The sequence below is a fragment of the Pseudopodoces humilis genome, chromosome 4, assembly GCF_049639895.1.
Source record: "Pseudopodoces humilis isolate 2021_Gansu_Grassland_sample_001 chromosome 4, ASM4963989v1, whole genome shotgun sequence".
In the NCBI taxonomy this organism is placed as follows: domain Eukaryota; kingdom Metazoa; phylum Chordata; class Aves; order Passeriformes; family Paridae; genus Pseudopodoces; species Pseudopodoces humilis.
In genome coordinates this window covers 42984805-43007342 of record NC_142203.1, presented here as the reverse complement: position 1 = coordinate 43007342, position 22538 = coordinate 42984805, and the positions used below count along the sequence as shown (strand labels likewise).

Genomic DNA, 22538 nt, shown 5'->3' with positions numbered 1-22538 from the left:
AAGAGTAGCCGGGCCCAGGGCGGGGGGGGGGGGGGGGAAGGGGGCAGAAAAGGAGGGTGGGGACAATTTTTTAGCTGGCTTTCTTCGGCTTCGGGGAAGGACGTTCGTGTGCTGGGGCGCGGAGCTGCTGCGGTGGAGAGAAGGGATTTTCGCCATCACCCAGACGGAGCAGTTGCTTCTTCTCCTTCTCCCCTCTTGGTTGGTGGCCTCTCACCCCCTGCCCTGCCGGGACGTGTGGCAGTGCCAGGCACCGCCGCGGAGCTGCTGATACACCTCATCCACCGGCCCAGGATCTCAGCTCGTCCCTGCTGTTCCAGCTGAGTGTTCCTCGGAGCCCTGCAGGAGCACCGGGACTGACTGCCCGAGGGGGTTTGTGAAAACAAAACCTCTCCTCCATCCCATCTCAGCTGAGAGAGCTGTCCCGGGGTCCCTGGTTCTGTGTTCTTGTTATTGCTGTAGTTATTGTTGTTTGTTTGCCTGGTTATACTAGTAAAGAACTGTTATTCCTATCCCCAGATCTCTGCCTGAAAGCCCCTTGATTTCAAATTTATAATAATTCGGAGGGAGGGGGTCTACATTCTTTCATCCCAAGGGAGGCTCCTGCTCTCCCTAGCAGACACCTGTCTTCTAGAACCAAGACAGATTTTGGCACCCAACGTGGGGCTCGAGAGGAAAAAGGCAACAAAGAATAACAGTTCTAAAATAACCTAACTTTTGTGTGCTGGATTTAGAAACCTTGTTAGGTAGAACCATGTTGTTGAGCTTACCCAGGTTTGCGGGGCATGTCGTCACAGCTATATTTCTCCCATTTGCTGTACCTTACTTAAATATGGGTCCTATAACTAAGGCTACTGTGGCTATTATCCAGCTTGTTTTGTGGATTGATAAGGTGAGGAATTCATGGATGTTTAACGTCCTCTGGACGGCGGGCTCATGGATTCAGAGCTGTCACACACTAACTGGATGGTTTTCGGGTTACTTTAATAATGGTACCTACTGGGAGAAAAAGACAGCTGGGGAAATTTTCTCCCAACCTTTCACCCAGTTCCTTGGGCCTACCCCGCCAGTTTTCGAAGGGTTAAAATCTTCTCTGAATGCTAATGACATCTTACGGTGGCTGGCGGTACTGATAGGCCTGTTCTACTTAGCCTTCAGAGACAAAGGGAAAGAGACAGGGAGTGGTGCCCCAGAGCCTGGCACAGCCCCAGAGACAGGGGGTGCTGCTCCAGAGCCTGGCACAGCCCAGGAGACAGGGGGTGCTGCTCTAGAGCCTGCCCCTGCCCCACAGCCCACCTCAGAAATGAACCACCCAGAGTGGGTGGGGGTTCTGGTGAAGGAGATACGTGAGATGAGCCAGAAGATAGAGTGCATTTCCTCAGCTGCTGAGAAACCCTCCCCCTGCCTCGAAGAGGGAGAGTCTGATGGTGCAGCAGTGGAACCCACAGACGTTACAACCATCCAGGTTCCAGCTGAACCACAAGGGCAGTCACAGCCAGCAGCTGTTGCCCCTGTGGAAACCAGGAAGTCTAAGATGAAATCACAGCACCCTGTTGATAAGGATAAGAAAGGAGGGCCCTCACAACCCACAGGGGAGCCAGAAGTTGAAATCATCACTGAGTCTCTGACATATGACAGTCTCCGTAAATTACAAAAAGACATTGTGAGGCGGGGGCGTGAGCCTTATACAACCTGGTTACTTCGGGTCTGGGACCTTATGGGTACAGGCGTGCAGCTGGATGGTGGTGAGGCAAGGAATGTGGGACCCTTGACCCAGGACTCAGGTGTGAATCAGGTATTCGTCAGGGAGCAAGGGCCCCTTTCCCTCTGGGAGCGGCTTTTGACGAGTGTAAGAGAGAGGTTTGTCCACAGAGAGAGAATGGAAGAGCACTATCATAGAAGGGAATGGAAAACCATTGAGGAAGGGATCCAACAACTGAGAGAAGTGGCGATATTAGAGGTCCTTTTTGGGAGGGGTGGACAGCATGATAATGACCCCGACAAAGTCAGGTGCACTGGGCAGATCACTGGGCAAATCTAGGGCCACGTGACTACACCACCTATATTGCACTGATTAACGCGGATAACAGCCGAGAGACGGTGGGTTCTGTTGCCACCAGGCTTAGAAATTACGACAGTATGGTCCATGGCCCACAGCAGGCTAAAATTTCCACTGTGATTAAGGAACTCAAAGAGGAGATGAGGGAAATGAGGGAAGAGATGAGGAAGAGCAGTTCCCATATGGCACCAGTGCGGGTCACAAGCCCAAAACTCCAAGCCCAGCGTCCCCCAGCTAGAGAGAGAGGGTACACCTCACGAACTGAGCTGTGGTTCTTTCTACGTGACCATGGGGAAGACATGGGAAAGTGGGATGGGAAACCCACTTCTGCCCTGGCAGCACGAGTGCGTCAACTCAGGCAGGGAACCAGTAACCAGAAAGGTTCCACTAAAGTGAAGGTAGCCTCAACCTCCCGTGACCAAACTGCCAGACATTACAGAAAAGAAGATGATCCCCTTGAAGGAACCTCTAGCATGTATGCCCAGGGAGGAGAGGATGACCAGTACTAGAGGGGCCCTGCCTCTAGCCAGGAAGAGGCACGGGAAAACCGGGTCTTTTGGACGGTGTGGATCCGATGGCCTGGCACATCAGAGCCACAAAAATACGAAGCTTTAGTTGATACTGGTGCACAGTGTACCCTAATGCCATCAGGACATGTGGGGGCAGAACCTGTTTCCATTGCTGGGGTGACAGGGGGATCGCAGCAGTTGACTCTGTTGGAAGCCGAGGTGAGCCTGACTGGGAAGGAGTGGCAGAAACATCCCATTGTGACTGGCCCAGAGGCCCCGTGTATTCTGGGCATAGACTTCCTTCGAAATGGCTATTACAAAGACCCAAAGGGACTCAGGTGGGCTTTTGGAATAGCTGCTGTGGAGGCAGAGGACATTAAGCAACTGAACACCTTGCCTGGACTATCAGAGAACCCATCTGCAGTAGGACTCCTGAAAGTGGAAGAACAGCGAGTACCAATTGCCACCTCGACAGTGCACCGCCGGCAGTATAGGACAAATCGAGATGCTGTGATCCCCATCCACAAGATGATCCGAGAGCTGGAGAGCCAAGGGGTGGTCAGCAAAACCCACTCACCCTTCAACAGCCCCATCTGGCCTGTGCGCAAGTCTGACAGAGAATGGAGATTGACTGTGGACTATCGTGCATTGAATGAAGTGACTCCACCTCTGAGCGCTGCCGTGCCAGACATGCTGGAGCTCCAGTATGAGCTGGAGTCCAAGGCAGCGAAGTGGTATGCCACTATTGACATTGCTAATGCATTTTTCTCCATTCCCCTGGCAGCAGAATGCAGGCCTCAGTTTGCCTTCACGTGGAGGGGAGTGCAGTACACCTGGAACCGACTGCCCCAGGGGTGGAAGCACAGCCCCACCATCTGCCATGGACTGATCCAGGCTGCCCTGGAAAAGGGTGAGGCTCCAGAACATCTGCAGTACATTGATGACATCATTGTGTGGGGGAACACAGCAGTGGAAGTATTTGAGAAAGGGGAAAAGATCATCCAGATTCTGCTAGAAGCCGGCTTTGCCATCAAGAAGAACAAAGTCAAAGGACCTGCTCGAGAGATCCAGTTCCTGGGAGTAAAGTGGCAAGATGGACGGCGTCAGATTCCCACTGAGGTCGTCAATAAGATCACTGCAATGTCTCCACCCACCAGCAAGAAGGAAACACAAGCTTTCCTAGGTGCCATAGGTTTTTGGAGGATGCACATTCCTGAGTACAGCCAGATCGTGAGCCCTCTCTACCTGGTTACCCGAAAAAAGAATGATTTCCACTGGGGCCCTGAACAACAACAAGCCTTTGCTCAGATCAAACAGGAGATCGCTCATGCAGTAGCTCTTGGCCCAGTCAGAACAGGACCAGACGTGAAGAACGTGCTCTACTCTGCAGCTGGGAACAATGGCTTGTCCTGGAGCCTTTGGCAGAAAGTGCCTGGGGAGACTCGAGGCCGACCACTGGGATTCTGGAGCCGAAGCTACAGAGGGTCCGAAGCCAACTACACTACCACAGAGAAGGAAATCTTAGCTGCCTATGAAGGAGTTCAAGCCGCCTCAGAAGTGACTGGCACAGAAGCACAACTCCTCCTGGCACCCCGACTGCCAGTGCTGGGGTGGATGTTTAAAGGAAAGGTTCCTGCTACCCACCACGCCACCGATGCTACGTGGAGCAAGTGGATCGCCCTCATCACGCAGCGCGCCCGCATTGGAAACCCAAATCGCCCTGGGATTTTGGAGATAATTACAAACTGGCCAGAAGGTGAAAACTTTGGTCTCACTGATGAAGAGGAGCAGGAACAAGTGACACGGGCTGAAGAAGCTCCACCGTACAACCAACTGCCAGCAGAAGAAACACGCTACGCTCTGTTCACTGATGGTTCCTGTCGCATCGTAGGGATGAACCGGAAGTGGAAAGCAGCCGTATGGAGCCCCACACGACAGGTCGCAGAGGCCACTGAAGGAGAAGGTGGATCAAGCCAACTTGCTGAACTCAAAGCTGTTCAACTGGCCCTGGACATTGCTGAAAGAGAGAAGTGGCCAAAGCTCTACCTCTACACTGATTCATGGATGGTGGCCAATGCTCTGTGGGGATGGCTGGAAAGGTGGAAAAGGGCCAACTGGCAACGCAGAGGAAAGCCAATCTGGGCTGCTGATGAGTGGAAAGACATCGCCACCAGGGTAGAGAAACTGTCTGTGAGGGTCCGTCATGTAGATGCCCATGTCCCCAAGAGTAGGGCCAATGAAGAGCACCGAAACAATGAGCAGGTGGATCAGGCTGCAAAAATAGAGGTGTCAAAGACAGACTTAGATTGGCAACACAAGGGAGAGTTGTTCCTAGCTCGATGGGCTCATGATGCCTCAGGCCATCAGGGTAGAGATGCCACCTATAAGTGGGCACGAGACCGAGGGGTGGATTTAACCATGGACAGTATTTCCCAGGTTATCCATGACTGTGAGACGTGTGCCACGATCAAGCAGGCCAAGCGGTTGAAGCCGCTATGGTACGGTGGGCGGTGGTCCAAATATAGGTATGGGGAAGCCTGGCAGATTGACTACATCACACTGCCCCAAACCCGCCAAGGCAAGCACTACGTGCTCACAATGGTAGAAGCCACCACTGGATGGTTGGAAACCTACCCTGTGCCTCATGCCACTGCCCAGAACACCATCCTGAGACTTGAAAAGCAGGTCCTTTGGAGGCATGGTACCCCTGAGAGGATCGAGTCAGACAATGGGACTCATTTCAAGAATAACCTTATAAACAGCTGGGCTAGGGAACATGGCATTGAGTGGGTGTACCATATCCCCTACCATGCACCTGCTGCGGGGAAAGTTGAACGGTGCAATGGATTGCTTAAAACCAGCTTGAAGGCACTGGGTGGGGGAACTTTCAAGAACTGGGAGATTAATTTAGCAAAAGCCACATGGTTGGTGAACACCCGAGGTTCCACTAACCGAGCAGGCCCTGCCCAATCTGAGCCCTTTAGTACGACACATGGAGATAAGGTTCTAGTGGTACATATGAGAGGTATGCTGGGAAAAACTGTTTGGGTTAATTCTGCCTCCAGCAAAGACAATCCAATCCGTGGGGTTGTCCTTGCTCAAGGTCCGGGTTGCACTTGGTGGGTGATGCAAAAAGATGCAGAGACCTGGTGCATACCCCAAGGGGACCTTGTTTCAGGGTGAACTACCCATGACTTCATGCTTGTATCTGTATCTGCATGTACATATGTATATAGTTAAAGTAGTGTGTGTTTGTGTATAATTTAAAGGTTTAATATTTAATGTAACATTTTGGTACGGGAAAAAATTCGGGGTGGATAGTGTTGAGGGTTAGGTGTCCTTTTTTTTTTGTTTTTGTTTGTTTTGTCGTTCTGGCCTGCCCGGGGAATTTTTACCCATTATGTGCTGGGGCAACCTAACTACCGGTACTTAGGGGTGATTGACAACGGACAAAGAGTAGCCGGGCCCGGGGGGGGAAGGGGGCAGAAAAGGAGGGTGGGGACAGTTTTTAGCTGGCTTTTCTTCGGCTTCGGGGAAGGACGTTCGTGTGCTGGGGCGCGGAGCTGCTGCGGTGGAGAGAAGGGATTTTCGCCATCACCCAGACGGAGCAGTTGCTTCTCCTTCTCCCCTCTTTGTTGGTGGCCTCGCACCCCCTGCCCTGCCGGGACGTGTGGCAGTGCCAGCCACCGCCGCGGAGCTGCTGATTCACCTCAGCCACCGACCCAGGATCTCAGCTCATCCCTGCTGTTTCCAGCCGACTGTTCCTCGGAGCCCTGCAGGAGCACCGGGACTGACTGCCCGAGGGGTTTGTGAAAAACAAAGCCTCTCCTCCATCCCATCTCAGCTGAGAGAGCTGTCCCGGGGTCCCTGGTTCTGTGTTCTTGTTATTGCTGTAGTTATTGTTTGTTTGTTTGCCTGGTTATACTAGTAAAGAACTGTTATTCCTATCCCCAGATCTCTGCCTGAAAGCCCCTTGATTTCAAATTTATAATAATTCGGAGGGAGGGGGTCTACATTCTTTCATCCCAAGGGAGGCTCCTGCTCTCCCTAGCAGACACCTGTCTTCTAGAACCAAGACATTGTCTTTCAGGTTTTTGATTTCTACTGTTTAGTCCCACATCTCAGCTGATATACAATTAAAATTATATTGCTTGCTTTTAGCTATCTCACTGATATATCTGCTTGCCTTGTGCCTATTAATTTCTCACTGTAAAATTCCCACTGTGCCTGTCAGGGGTTTGGGGAACAGCTGTGGGCTAGCAAACTAAGCTATTGTCATTGGTCTTCAATCTCATCAAGTTTTTATCTCCTTATCTGAAGAAAGGGAAGAAAACTCATAATGTTCTCCTGTCCTTGGTAAGGGTCCAAATATTTCATGTCATCCTCCAAAAAAATCACACTAGCCATGTGTCCTGCCCACCTTTTTCAGCTTCAGTTTGCACTTCACATTCGTCATGCATCAAGACTCAATCTATTTGGCTGAGGTGGTAACTTAGTGTGTCTAGTTTGGTACTGCTAATCTGCTTTGCCAAACCATTTAGAGTGAACATTTTCTCTTGTATGTCAATGAAAAACCTCTAATCACTGCTGCTTAGTATGGTCATTTTGAATAAATGACTAATGAATTGAAATTGACGTGACTTTAAAAAAGACCACTTCTGGGAGCAAGTAGGATGGCAACAGAAATATCTCAGATATCAAACGCAACTCAGGGAATCCTCGTAACTACTGGTGATAATTCCAAGTATTGTTTCCCTTTCACTCTGGTATTCTAAACTGTTACTTTCAACTTGCTCTTTAAGATACCACATGGTGAAAGGAGCTCTGTTATGACATTCTGCCTGTTGCACTTTGGCAGCAATGGGACAACTCATGTGCTTCCCCACCCCAGTGTCACCTATCAGGCCAGAGCACCCTGTAACAAGAGATCTCCAGTGTCTTCACCCGAGGTCTGTGAGCAGAACTCCCTGAGAACTGTCATAACTCATCTGTGTGGCTTCTGTAGGTGAAGCTTCTTGTCCTGCCTGAAGAAACTCTTTTTTATACCTACTACTCTGCTCTCCCTGATCTCAGGATTTCAACTGCATACTTGCCCATCTTCCACAGTAAGTCTGCAGTCTTTATAGCTGGTAATTTTTTTTTCTTTTTTTTACTAATCAAACCATTCTTTTCTACAGCATTAGATCTTTTTTGAACCCAAACGGATTTAAACACCTCAGGATGCAGGCAGTCCTCTTATATCATCTATGAGCAGCAATGGTATTTTAAAAACCCAGAACTGTAGCCTAATCTGGTTTGGTAGCCAGAATTTTTTAAATAAGGTGATTATAATTACATGCAGTTCCCTTTTCTATATGTCTTTTATCTGGGTTGTGAACAAAGACTAACTGAATTCCCAGTACATACAGATACAGGATTACAAAACCATGCCTATGATTTCTGCGACTAGATACTCATATAGATCACTTTATTCCTGCAATTCACCATACGGAAGTGAAATTCAACTTCCAAAATCCCAACATGATCTATAAAATGAGCTCTAGTCAGTGAAAGATTAACAGCCATGTTTGATGATTTAGGGTGCTTATGTATTTCAGGGACATAGAAAATCACTGGTACTTACTACATACCTTATAAAAGGTCGTGTCACAGCCAGAATTGTCCTGATAAACCATGATGGATGAACAATTATAAATGATTTCAAATTCTTCCGTAATCTAAGTAAAAAAGCAATAGTTTCTTAGAAAAACAGAAAAACCCACAAAAGATAAAGATCATATACAGTAAACCTTGGCATGCAGGTAGGTGAGTTACAGAAACAGGACACTGTTCAAAATAATGGCTGCGGATCAGACAGGAAAATACTACTCACCGTCGATCAATCATCTGATAACATTTTTTCATCCAACCCAGTCCAGGCATCCTTCTTCTTGGTGTTGCTCCATTCAAGTAGACAATCATATAGTCTTCAGCTACCATCAGCTCTAAGGTACTGATTACATACCTGATAAAAATACAGGTGTCAGTGAACATATATTGTACATTATCTGATTGAGCCCAAATTAAATCAGGCTACTAGGAATAAATTAAGGCAGTCTGAACACTTTATGACAATACAGGCTTTTCTCTTCCTTTAAACAAAAGCAAACACTTAGCACTGATCACCATGGTACCTGTAGATATACAGCTAGAAAATCACAGTCCTACATGTGTCTTCAAAAATATGTGGTTTCCATACAAAAGTAAGAGTTTAGTTTAGTGAGTCTTCAAGTATCCGTGGTGAATTTGCTGCTTCTTAAAAAGGAATTGAATCAGAAGATTTTGTAAGGGAGAACATTGCATCAAGTGAAGTCCTAGAAACTTCTGAAATTAACTCTTGAGAAACTTCTATTCACTATTCTAATCACCAAGTTTGATGAATACAACAATAAAAAGTGTCAGAAGATACCTGTTTATACTTCTTGTGATCCTCACACTCTGGCTACAGAGTCTGTGACTGCAAAATACAAATACTTCGACACCCAGACCCAAGAAAACCTGTCAATCAACTTGACTGATGGGACAGACAATTCCTGACATCACTTCATTTTTCCAGCAAGACACTCCCAAAACTCATTATCAGACAGTGCTCTTGGGGCCAAATGCATCCTACCTAGAAAAGCACACTACTCATTCAAATAAGAGGATAGCTTTAAATTCTTGTTTAGGACTATCTATGCAGATAGTCCACTCAGAAGTTTCTACCTCATTTGGGAGCTGATCATTATCAGAATGTTCAAACTGTTCTCTCTACTAGCCAGCCTCAAGGCATGCCTGTGTAAAAACTCAAAGGCAAAACCACAAGTCACACCTTAAAAACCTGAATGCCTCACTACAAAAGGCAGCTCTATCCCTAAGCATAATGGCCCCTTTCAGAGCTGTATGGGCATGCCTCACAATCTAATCTGACCCTTAAATTCCTTAGGCAATGTCTTTAAAAGAATTTTAGGAAGTCTAGTTCTCAACAGAGAGTGGTATTTTACCCGGGCTAAAGTAGGCAGCCATTACCTAGACCAGTTCCATGCATTTGGTAAATCCCCTCCAAATCACTACTCCCTCAATGCATTCCACAGCTCATCCTTTGCAGATGTGCATTCCCTGCTTTTGCCTGACATTTGTGAAGGTTTATGTCTAATATATGATGGTGATATAGGAAAGCAAGGGATTGCATGGACATTCTGATGCATAAAGCTTATTTAATAGCTACTTTAACAAAGCTACTATTTGACAGGTTATAAGATTAGCCCTTCCCACAGGGCAGAACATCTAGTGCTTCAAAGGCACTTAAACACTGAAACACACAGAACTGTGTAAGTGCATATTAAAGTACTACAAGTCTTTCATTTATGGAACATGACAGTCTGAAGAATGTCTGTTTATTAACTCTGAAGGGAACTGTGCCTTATTATGAATTAATTTGTTATAGTAAGAAAAATTATGCCAATTTCTCATCAGAATTAAGAGGCCTATCATGACAAAAAGGAATCTTTGCTAGTTTTTGATTCATAGCTCACATACTTTCATTCAACAGCTCTTATGCAATGCATGTTGAATTAGATAATTTTCCATTTTTAGGATGCTGAGCTCCCTTGTAAACCTTACCTATGTAGTAATTTCTTATTATTTGGTAATAATGGCAATTTCTTCATTATTTAAAAAGATGGACAGAAATTTTCTCATTGACTAGAACAACTGAATCACTCAGAAAGCAAAGTGCTGGTTTTGTTTTCAAAGTGTAGTTTTTCTAATTGAGATTATTTAAAAAAAAATTAATCTGTGGACTGGCTTTAATCTGACTTTCAGGCAGCCACAAATTAATCAGTAGTGTTTTTTTATGTGGTTCTGCATTATCTACAAAAACTGCTGTATAAGCTGTTTCAAGCATTTTCACCCAAATTCAACCCTTCAAAGACAATTTTACAGAATTTGTCAATATAAAAAACAGGAAGAAGATAATTGGAAATGTGAAAGGAATTCAGACAGGAAAGGAACAATTGAAGACAGTTGTTAATCAGAAACTAGAGGTAGCTTATATGCAACCAGAAACATTATGTATCAAAAAAGAGATTCAATGGTTTGCAGGTCTCTCCAGATCCCTATATAATTCAATAGTAAAGAATTACCAAATATTTAAAAATGTCAGTTACTGTATATTTAGTAAACTGTTGCCCTCCCCCTATTTCCATGCAATTAACAAACCTAGAATGGAAAGAAAATGGTGAACTTACTCCTTTTTCTTATTCTCTTAGAAAGAACCAACTGTCTACAAGCCTTAAAATAAGCTGCAAGTTCACAGCCAACACTCCAGAAAAAATGAATAAAAAAAAAATTATAAAATGGACTCCGGCAATATCCTTAAGCCATATGTAAAATGCTCTTAAGGCCTTCTCTGCAGAGTTATTTTATCACCAGCTCCATCTGAACAAAGGTCTTGGGTGAAGACAAAGAACAACTATTGAATGTCAGTAATGGTTACAGTCAGCTTTGTTCCTTACTTATCAAGCTAAAACCACTGTAGCAACTCCTTTCTCTCTTCTAAATCACTGGGCATTGTGAGTATCAGTTACTGTAGGTGACATTTTGTTCTTAGAGGCTCTACCAGGCAAATGATATCAGTTGTTGTGACGAGAAACTAAAACCTAGTCTTGATTTTCACACATAGACACAATGTTAAAGGCACTGGCTGCCAACAAGTGCATCTTCACAGACTGGAATATTAAAGAGACATGGGTCAGTGCCTTATAAGCTGCAAATGGCAAAAGCCAGGTCTCCTGCTGGCTTTAGGAAATACTTACTGTGTTTTAGCATAGAAAACATTGGAATGATTGATTTTTTAACAGGTGTAAGAGGAAGTAGCTGATACCACTTCAGGAGAGTGCTGCCTTCAAAATTTTGGGCTGTCAAACCAATGGCTAGTAGAAATAATTTTCCTGTGATAGACTTGGGGTTATGTTGCCAAATTTGTGTCCTACCTAACTAGCCCCTGCCACTTCTAGCTGCATCAGAAGCAGCTGGAGTCAGGAAGCACAGTTAGAGCTGCTTGTGTCAGCAATTGCCATTTATCCTGTTTTTAAAAAACAAGTGTCAAGAAAACGCCCTGTAACTCCTAAACCCAAGACAGTATATATTAAAAATACATTCAGGGATGCATATAATAAACAATAAGCAGTGAAAAATTGTCTAAGCCCCTGCTTTCCCTGCTGGAAATCACTAGTGAAATAGTGCAGAGACTGTAGCCCCAACAAGGTGAAGATACTGAATTCCTTGACATTTAGAGAGATACTAACAGTCAGGTTTGGTCCTGACAAATACACCTTAATTTGGGAAGGTAAGAAAGATAACAAAATAATACTGCACTGAGCAATTTATCCAAAACTGCTATCTTCCTTGTCACTTCCCTTCTAACAACCAAAATTACCTCTTAAGGAAAGAGAGGTTACCTCTCACTGCATAATTTTGAGTACAGACTCGAAAGACCCTGTCACATTGCTCACATATCACTCACAGGAACAGATTTTCCATGACATAGTTGTAATCAGTTCGACTGCTGTCTGGCAAGAAGCATGCCGCAAACACAATGATAGCATTCAGACCATCACCATAGTATCCTGTGGAAAAAAAATGAAAACGCATTTTTACCTTTGTCAGAGGCTTAAACAGGATAAATTTAAAAAAAGCAAAACCTCAAAGTCCTGTAATAAAGCTGCTATGTCTACTGCTGAAGCATACAAAAGTGCTTCATACCAAAAGTTTGAAAATGTATGAACTATCATGAAGGAAGGATAGTCAGCTAAGCTAAACCCTCAAAAACTAGACATGGCACAGCTACTAGTAAACTTTTTATAATGACCATCAAGAAAACCTTCTAATGCTTTACTTCTGGTTCATTGCAGCTCTATGGCAACCATGTACTGAATGCTCATCTCAGACTGAGGAAGAAGGGGCTAAAGAATATATCCTAGGTTTGTTGTCCTGCATTGCTGAATTATGCTTCACAAAGTCTTGGAGCTGGCCTGTGAAGCTCCAATGGCTTTAGAACATTACAATTATTACTGCACTCCACTATCCCTTAAAAGCTCCTGGGGATCAGTTAAATTCTTTGCTGCAAGTTTGGTGTAAATTACATTTTAACCTTGGATACTCCAGTTGTCCAATACTGGCATTCTCTGGGCTGCATCACTGCCCAGTGATAGCTATTAATCTTCAAAGCTGTAGCACTACCATTCCAGGGCCCAGCACAGTTGCTTATTATCCAGAAGAAAATGTTTCTTTTTCATGATGGATTAATGTTGGTTAATCTTCTCCAGAATCCTTTGCAGCTGCTGTGGATTTTCTGTATTTATCATTAATAATACATAAAAAATACTCCTGCATTTCAATTGATAGTTTTGCTTAAAGGATACATGCAGTTAGGAGGGAATTTATGAAGATGCTGTAGAATGGTTGTAGGTAGATAGCACTAATGATGCAGAGACAGATGTACTCAGAGAACACTCAGAAACCTTGTGGGTTTAGAAAAAAACTGACACTGAGGGAGATGATAGGATCTGTGAAGGAAACTTCAATTCCCCTCAGGAACATGTTTTCATGACAAAAATTGAAGGATAATACTAACACTTGAACAACCTTTCCAGAAGGAGATTTTAAGATTTTTACAGTGCTTTCTGGATAGTAGAGAGCAATATCCATGCCTAACTAAACTGCAGGAACTCCAGTCCTGTTTTCAGCACATACTATCATTCAGCTAGATTATTTGGAATTGGGCTGGTTTTGGCTGGCACAGAGTTAATTTTGTTCAGAGTGGCGAGTATGGGGCTGTAATTTTGATTTGCATTCAAATTCAATAGTTGATAATACAGAGATGTTTTTGTTATTGCTGAGCAGTTTCACTAAGCACCAAGGCCTCTTCTGCTTCTCATACTGCCCCCCACCACTCAGAGAGCAGGCTAAGGATGCACAAGAACTTGGAAGGGGGAAGACAAGCCAAGACAGCTGACCCCAGCTGACCACAGGGATATTCCAGACCATATGGCATCATGCTCAGGAGGGGAAGAAGGAAGTAGGAGGGGACATTTGGAATGATGGCCTTTATCTTTGCAAGTCACTGTGTGATGAGGACCTGGTCTCCTGGAGATAGCTGAGTACCTGCCTGTCCTTGGGAAGTAGTGAATTAATTCCTTGTTTTGCTTTGCTTGTGTGCACAGGTTTTGTTTTATGTATTAAACTGTCCTTATCTCAACCCAAGACTTTACTCACTTTTCTGATTCACCATGTGGGAGTGAGTGAGTGAGTGACTGACTGCGTGGGGCTTGGTTGCCAGCTGGGTTTCAACAAAACAACAACAGGAAAAAGCAGTATTTCTCTCCCCCTCAGGTTTACAAATAGGGAAATAGGGAGAACATTTCCTTCCTTCCATAAATTTAATAAAAATTTAAAGTGTTTTATATCATGCTCCCATAAAGCAATCCGTCCAGCTGGCACAGGAACTTGGCAGTAAGAGCACATTACGGCAGGTGCATCCACTAAATTACACAGTAGTCTGCAGTTCATGGAAAGCAAAACAATTATGTGCAGATGCTAACTAACAACACACAGAAGAAAAATCCACAGATAAATCTAAGCCACTTTTTCTCACACATGCTTGAAGAGAAGGAATGTTCACCCTCGGGACAAGCGTATTTTAATTCATCACTGAAAGCCAGTAAAAGCCATTTGCCCAGAATCTCACTTAGCCTAAGAAAAAAAAAATATCTAAGAAATTTCTCCATCAACATATGTTAAAGACAATCTCAAACCTACACTGCCAAATCTACTCTTCCCTTCCCTATTTTTAGGGAAATACCACCTAGATTCTGCATTTGCTGTTATCTGTCATTTGGAAGGGAGAAATGTTCAGCAGATCTTTGAATCATCAAGAAATGCTTGACTTGACTTCCTATTGCCTAATTTTAGTCAGAACCTAGTATTAATTCTGAGATTGAAGAAGACTCCTGGCCCTCTAAACACTCCACTGAATTATTGCCAAAGGGAACTTCATATGGAATGGGCCTTGCTGCCAAAATGTAGAAACTATAGTTTTCCATAGTAGACAACAAAATTATTTTGTTTCCTTGCCTTCAATCTGCCACTTCATAAATGGAGAATTTAATCCAGTCCTTAATTTACTTTGATTTGCCTAGATATCAGGAAAAAATTCCAGTTTAGGCAGCGGCAGGCTGAAACCTATCATTATATTTGACACTGTTTGTTTTACAATGAATAATGGTATTGACATCTTTCAAAAGTAAAGAAAACTAAATGCTCTTCATCTTACATTTGAGTGATCTAACAAAATATCAGACATGTAAAATTTGAATTCAAATTATTGCATACTCAGAGTTGAGGCGAATCACCTAATTACATTAAACATTGATTTTTCACAAAAGCCATTATAAACTTCAGCATTCAGTAGGAAATATACAAGTTTTTACTGCAAATGTATTTTGACTAGTTTACAGCATACAAAAATATATAAATAAACAACATTAGCAAAGCCCAAAAATATTTTGTGTTTGTTTCCTAAATTAAGCCATCTGTGTATGTTTGCTAAACTGTGTCTGAGGTGTCATCACATTCATAAATCTTTGACAGTAGTGTTGTAGTGGAAAAATGCTTGCAGGCCTAAACATCTTTATTAATTCTGGTTAAACCTTCTGGTTAAACCCTGGCCACCATGAATACCTGTAGGCTAGCATTTAGCTGCTTTTAATGTAAAAATTAACCATCATTCATTTATGTAATTTTACCAGATGGAGGCTCAACACTGAAAATGTTTTAACTTTAATATTTTAGTATCTTTAAGTGATGCTGTAGATCAACAACACTGTGACAAAAGCATCCTAATACAAACTCATAAATCTTACCTCTGAGATGCTACATTGCCTGCCTCAGTTTTTGCAGGAATAAAACAACGCAACCTAATACCTTGCTTAACAGGTAGCAAAGAGTGCCCCCAAAAAATACAGAATCCAAAGATAATCACCTGAGACACCAAGGAAAAGGCATTTAGAAAGCCTTGTTTAATTTTCTTCCTTCAATATAGTAAGACTTAACCATTTGAATTAATTTATACAGAAGTATACTGGTAACCCTGAAATCATGAATTCTCTGAGGAAGCTGGATAGCAGATGAGCAAATGAGAAAATACAGCAAGCACATGGGGCCATTTTCCTACTTCAAATGTTTCCTTTGATATGTTATTTGATAGTTATTAATAAATTCTGTAAAAAGTCCGATAAACCAGTTCCTGGTGAAATGCTGTTGACAACTATAAATGGCAGAAAAATAGAAAAAAGCAAGTAGTCAGATGAATGAAAGCCCCAGGGAAAACTATCTGTTTTCTTTTGCCACTCTACTTGTTTAGATCTGCGCAACCACATCCTTCATTCAGCAAATCACGAAGCATTGTACTTCCTCACACAAAAGGTTTTGTCAAAACTCACCAAATGAAATTTTTAAAGTTTTATTTTGCTGCAGGTCCAAAGCTTTTTTCCTTGTTCAAGACAGTTTTACCCTACAGTGACCAGATTGTTCCTGACACATATATGTCAGTATGCTGCTTCCAAAATAGCTTTGAATTTGAAATTCTTACTAGTCATTGCCACACTGAATTGAAAGCATGGCTGATTTCAGCCAAGGCTGAAAAATAAATTCTCTCTCCCCTTGTCAGTATGATAACAGAACAAAAATAAGAATAAATCATGATCAATAAAGCATTAATTTTTTACATCAATTTAGAAAACGCTTACAGCTTCTCCTACCTCCATGTGAAATGACCTTTTTGTATGGTTCAATGACTTTCATATCAATTCTCTGTTCTTGTTCTCCAATAACCACTGTCCTCCATAACCTGTTGTCCTCTCGCTCCTCCTCAGCAGTGTACTCTGGAATTGACTCAGACTCCTCTTGGGAAGCATCCTTAGTAGCAGTTCGATCTTCTGAAAAGGAGAACTGTATATATTACCTCTTCCTGTGAAATATTTTTGCTGTTACATACATTTGAGATGGATGACTGAAATCAACTGCATTTTTACAGTACTGGTATAAATAAGAGCAGAATATGATCATCTGACAGTCAGTAAAAAAGAAGTTTCCATTTTCTTAAGACAACTCATCTTTATGAACATAGAAAGAACTGGCAATTATCACCAAGGGATTTTTGCATCCAGCTGGTAAAACTGAGCAGCTGTTCACTAGAGTTACTGCACGGTAGGCCTTCTAAAATCTATGTTGAAGGTACAAGAACTATGCTAACCCACCCTGTCAAATAAATGTGAACATGTGAATACTTCCTGTCTAGAGAGGAATTACCAGAGAGCTATAGCTTCTCAACTTTTTTCCCAGTTTGTCTTCAATCTCTTTACATCCACTATCAGCAACTGTGAAGAACACTCATCTTTGTCTGATTAAGTCATGCTGACTCCTCATATAAACATAGTAGTTACTTCCCCCTGGGATTGTCTGAGATTAAATGTCAATTTTCTCCTGCTGTGAAGTACAGAGCAGCCAGGCAGTCTGACCTGTTCTATGAGCACCCTAGAGAGAACATAGACTTGTAGTCTGAAGACATAATGACCACAAAATACTAACAGTATGGCTGACAAGTGACCATAAAGTCTCTCTGCTGAATACTCCTAGTTTCAAAAAAACTGGGAAGTAATTAATAAAATCTTCATTTTCATTGCACATTGATGGGATTGCTCTTAACAATAAATTTAACTACATTCCAGTTTTTCAAATTTAATGCCTGTTTACAGAAAAACTGACATGAAAAGTGATTATGTCCACAGCTGGAATTATTTAACTTCCCTCTTTAGTTATTGTTACAACATGCTGTGTTTTCCAAGGGGGGAAAAAAATTCCCTCTCTTAACATCCTTGCTGAAACACCTTTGCCTCGTGGTTCTGTGTACATATTACTAATTTACCTTCAAAGTAAAGATCCTGTAAATTTTATGCATGACACATATTTGAAGTAAACTGTTCTTTCTAAAGCATTATTCTGGCTCTGCAGTCATAAGAGCTGAACTTGACTTGCAGATCAGTAAGTGAGGTAACAGTAAACAAAGATACAGTGAGATACTTCATGACATACACAGGTGTATATAAAAAGCTGCAGGCATTCTATTTGAAAATACTATGGAGATCTATGAGAATTAAGAATAAACTAAAAGAAGTGATTTTAACTGACAAGAACTAAAGAACACAATGTTTCATAGATGTCCTCAAACTTTTCTATGCGTTGGGTTATCTACAGATGTGCCTCTCTGATTAATGCTTCTTGGACTACTTGTAGTGGTTCAAAATCAAAGTATATGATCCTCAAAACACACTAGTTTATCATAAGAATTGAATAAGCTATCTATGAAATCAGGAATATGATAGTATTCATATATATATATTCAGATATATACAGTAGTATATACATCACATATATCTACATAGAAGCTCCAGACACATATACATACATGCACTATTAATTTACAAAACTGAATTCTCCTTTAAATCCTACCAATAATTTCACCAAATCTGTTACAAACACCAAGTTTCTCTAAGCCCACAAAAAAGGCTTCATAAAAAGATAGTTGAGCACATATTTATTACTACACTAGGACTAATGAAGTCTGAATGTCTACTGCTGCCTGTTTATTTTCTGTCCCTAATACAAAATATTATTAGGGAATTATGCTGGCAGAAGGTGCCCCTCTCTGAGGCAGATTCTCTCATGTGCAATGAAATCTGAGGCTATAAACAATTCTCTACTTTACCTAGCTGCTGCCTGATGGAATCTTGAAAGGAAGGACAAATATTTCACCTCTTTCCTTACTGTCTAACCAGCCAATGAGTTAAAAACATACTCAAATAAAATTGTATTAATGGTGGAAAGAGATGGAAAAGCAAGAAACATATCTATGTGCACCTACAGTGTGACTATGCAAGCCTTTCTGCCTTAAGAACTCCAAATAAAGTGAGTTTGAGGAGATCTAAGGTCAGACAAAGTCTGACAAATAGTGGGGTTTTTTCAAGTATAGTATTTCAAATTGGTTTAACAGTTGCTGCTCAGCAGATTAAATACTGAGGAACTGAAAAATGTTCACAATGCTCACAATGTTTCACAATAACATTCAGCTTTGAAATACCACGTATTCTGTGACACTGAGAATAAGCTTACAAAATGCATAACCCCACTACCTTCAATCCTAGGTATCTTAATGCAATTTTGTATGTTGTCAGTTTTGCAAAGGTACTGTTGGTAGCAATATGAAAATTGCAAGCATACAGTCAAGTTGTACACACTCTGAACAAGCTATTGCAGGGCAGCCCATTCCTGTAAGGATATAGGTTTTCCACAGTTGTTATGCAGCTCAGGTAATTTTAGAACAGATAGATGGGATTATCAACACAGCCTATGAAGACTGTCTGGTCAGCCGATTCCTCGTGAAGTGGAAAGAACATGACTGAGGCTGAGAAGCACAGCTGGCAGAACAAGCTTATAAACAGGCTGGGCTATGTACATGGCTGACCAATGCTGAAATTGTATTTGGGGTTTGGTAACTTTTTTTTTGGCTGGTGAAACCTAAGACGATGAAAATTACTAAGACCCTGAAAAAACTTAAAATGTTGAAACTGGATACATGAATTCTATTTTAATAGAAATGGTACCAGATTGCCTCTTCCTGATGGAAGTAGCTCTCCTTTACTGCCTGAAGTGTTGATTTTGCAGAGCAAGATGTACCAGTGTGAAATTCAGAAAGGAAATAAGTATTTGCAGAAAAAATAATAACCATTCTAACTTTACAAACAGTGTTGATTTGAGAACAGGCCTTCACTGATACTCATACATGGTTTTCAGAAATGCAATTTTTATGTCACCTACAGCAATAATCACAAAAAGTTCATTTCAGAAACTAGCATGGCTTGTAAAGGGGATGTTGGAATATATGGTATTTGTGATTAAAACCCCCACGCCATGTAACTGATGATCAACCAATCTCTGAACAAGTCAGGTGCTAGTTCAAGACAAGTAATTTAGTATTTCTGCTCTCGTCTTTCATTCATATTGCAGTTGTGGTGATTCTTCACCATTCTTTTGAAAAAATGGGTTTCAGTATTACCTATAATACAGAGACATTTTTCAGTAATGAGGTGGACCCCTTAACTATGGTAACAGTCTTGCTTTTCTCAGTTGTCTTTTGTCTTTCAAAGGAACCTTCAACAATCTGATCATGACAAAAATCACCGTTCTTTCTGGTCTCAGCAGCTATGTTTTTCTCAGTATTTACTTTTCTGGGTTTGGCAGTTAGAAACATTGAACTGTGGGAGATTGCTGGTAACATCAGAGTGCACACCAACTAATAGAGTACAGGAATACAAAGATAACAAAGGCTATTTACCATGCAAATAAGCCATTCTGCACTGGTTTTTATGACTATAAGCTTAGCTATCAGATTAACGTTACATACAGCCAGCTTCTTTTATTGCTGGCTTATTCTGATAAAATGTTGATTTTTTTTTTTATTTTTTTTGTATTTTCTACTCTTCATTGCTCATCTCAGCAGAAGATGTTTTAACTATTAACTATATAAAATAAAACTACACAACTATATAAATGTCACTAAAACCAGAGGAACCCTGAGCTCTTCACTTAGGAGTTTGGGGAAATTGGTCCGACTTTAAGAACCAAAGAATCATCACATTCAGAAAGCAGAAAATACACCACTGGGAGGAAATGCCTGCCATCAATACAACTGCTACCAAAATCACTGGAGTTGAATTTAATTACTTGAGGGCTTAAAGGCAACACCTGTTCTACTGCAGACAAGGGACCTTTTCTCTCACATGGTGGTCACAACAGTCTAAGCATGTGAGCCCGTGTGTGTGTGTGTGTGTGTGTGTGTGTGTGTGTGTGTGTGTGAGTTTTAACCTTCACCATAAAATCTTCTAACAATCAAGCAACTCATCACTACACTCTGCACCTACCCATAAGGAAATCAGCCTCCTCATGAGAAGTAACATTAGAGATGCTCATGCATGATTGAGTTCACAGTAACGCCTCTTTGGCAACACCACTTAAAATAATGCAACTGTTCTTGTATGCTACAGCAACCTCTCTGGCATTAGGGACAGTAAATGCATGGGAAAATTCAGTTTAAATTGATCCATTTTTAAAGTTTCTTTCTGCTCTTGGCTGTAAAATGCTCACACTTATTTTCCCCTGAAACAGCTTGTGATCTGTGGGTATTTATATCAGAGATTACAGCTCTTACATGTTTACATTTTGTAAGGTACTAGCAAGGAACAGGAAACAACCTATTTTGAACATCATGAATCTAAGTAAACTGAGTAAAACCTCTACATCATATTTCTATAAGAGAAAATCATTAATATGTGAAGGAAGAGTGAAGTATCCATTGTACACTTCAGGGTGCATCTATATACTGTACAGCTAGCCCTGCTGAGAAAGGACATTTAAATTAGTGGAACAAGGAATTCTGTTGTTCCATCACCTGAGCTAGCTTCACTATGCCATTCACACACCTTCCATATCTCAGCTTTCCAAACAATGTAACGAAAAACAGACCTTTCTTCCTAACAAAAGACCTCTCAGCACATTGTGTTTACCTCACTTATATACTGCAAGACCTTTGGTGCAGCCAACATATTTTGCACAAAGTTCTATTCCTAAATATGACTGATGTAACTGTAATCTAGAGCTGGCCAGAGCTGCAAAAAGCTGCAGTTAGCTGCAGCATTCTCTACAGCAACGGTCAGCTGCTTTCTCCTTCTTGAACTGTTGTTTTCAGACAAGTCCTGTGGTACTGGACAAAGACAGGACTTTGAATTTCATTCTCCCCAGGTAGCTGCTCTTTCTTTATTAATTCAGCTGTACTCTTTCTTTCTGCATTCTGAATAAATAGAAGGATAATACTTTACACAGGAGGAGTAAAGGTTAAAAAACAACAGACAGTAAAAATACCTGGATGCCTAGCATTAACTCTCAAATGCTTTAACCATACTTAAAATCTAAAAGACATGAAACTGAGCATGCAAGTAGTAAAAAAGAAACAGAGATGAACTCTACATTTACAATTTAGAATACTACCTTGTCCAGTGTATTCAAAAGAGTCTGCTTCATCAGGAGTGTCAAGGTCATCTACATTAATGTCAATTTCATCAGGTGTATCCAAATTATCATCAGACAGTATAGACCCTTCACTCTGGTCCAATGAGAGATTTATGTTTGGAGCAGTGAGCTTTATCCTTCTGGGTTGGGAACCATTAAGATCAAGAGAATTGGGAGGTTCTGAATAAAAAGGAAAAAAACAAAAAAAAAGAGATAAAGAATTTAATCTACTCCATATAGAATTCATCTCCCAGGTACACAAAAACTACCTTTACACACACTGCCACAGTTCAATTCTAGTACTACCATGTCATTTAAGACCATGTAACACAAAACACAAATATTAGCATTAATGTTCAATTAAATGAAACAAAAAATCTACAGGAGCAGCAAATGTAGCTCAGCGCTCTTAAATTATGTTAAATCCAGATTCACTATTTTGCAATTACCAGACAAAAATCAGGTTTTCAACATGCTCTGACCCACAATATTTAAGAATTTAAAGGGAAAATACAAATAATTTGAGTTATGAATCAAGACATTACCAAGTCCTGGGAAAAATCTGTATGAGTTAAAAGCCATTGTAAATATTTATTTCCTTATGCACTCAGTGCTGATTTACAAATACTTACATTTATAGCTTTAACTACATAGTATCTTGATATAATAACAAAAAAAATCTCTGAGTTTCTTAATCAGTCTTAAAAAGAAGCAATGTTCAACAAGACAAGAGCTAGATATACCTTTGTTCCTTGCCTGTACCTTGTATGGCA

At 41.6% G+C, this 22538-nt stretch overlaps 1 protein-coding gene across 2 annotated transcripts in view; it reads right to left on the bottom strand.

Moving 5' to 3' along the window:
* PRUNE2 (prune homolog 2 with BCH domain) overlaps positions 1-22538 on the bottom strand; it is a 62962-nt gene that overhangs the window by 11709 nt on the left and 28715 nt on the right. For both annotated transcript variants that reach the window (XM_088054431.1, XM_088054432.1), the window contains exons 4-8: positions 21745-21945; positions 16404-16580; positions 12110-12212; positions 8438-8569; positions 8196-8282 (exon numbers count right to left, since the gene is read on the bottom strand). In XM_088054431.1, coding sequence (XP_087910557.1) covers positions 8196-8282; positions 8438-8569; positions 12110-12212; positions 16404-16580; positions 21745-21945 — 700 coding nt within the window. The remainder of the gene's footprint in view (positions 1-8195; positions 8283-8437; positions 8570-12109; positions 12213-16403; positions 16581-21744; positions 21946-22538) is intronic.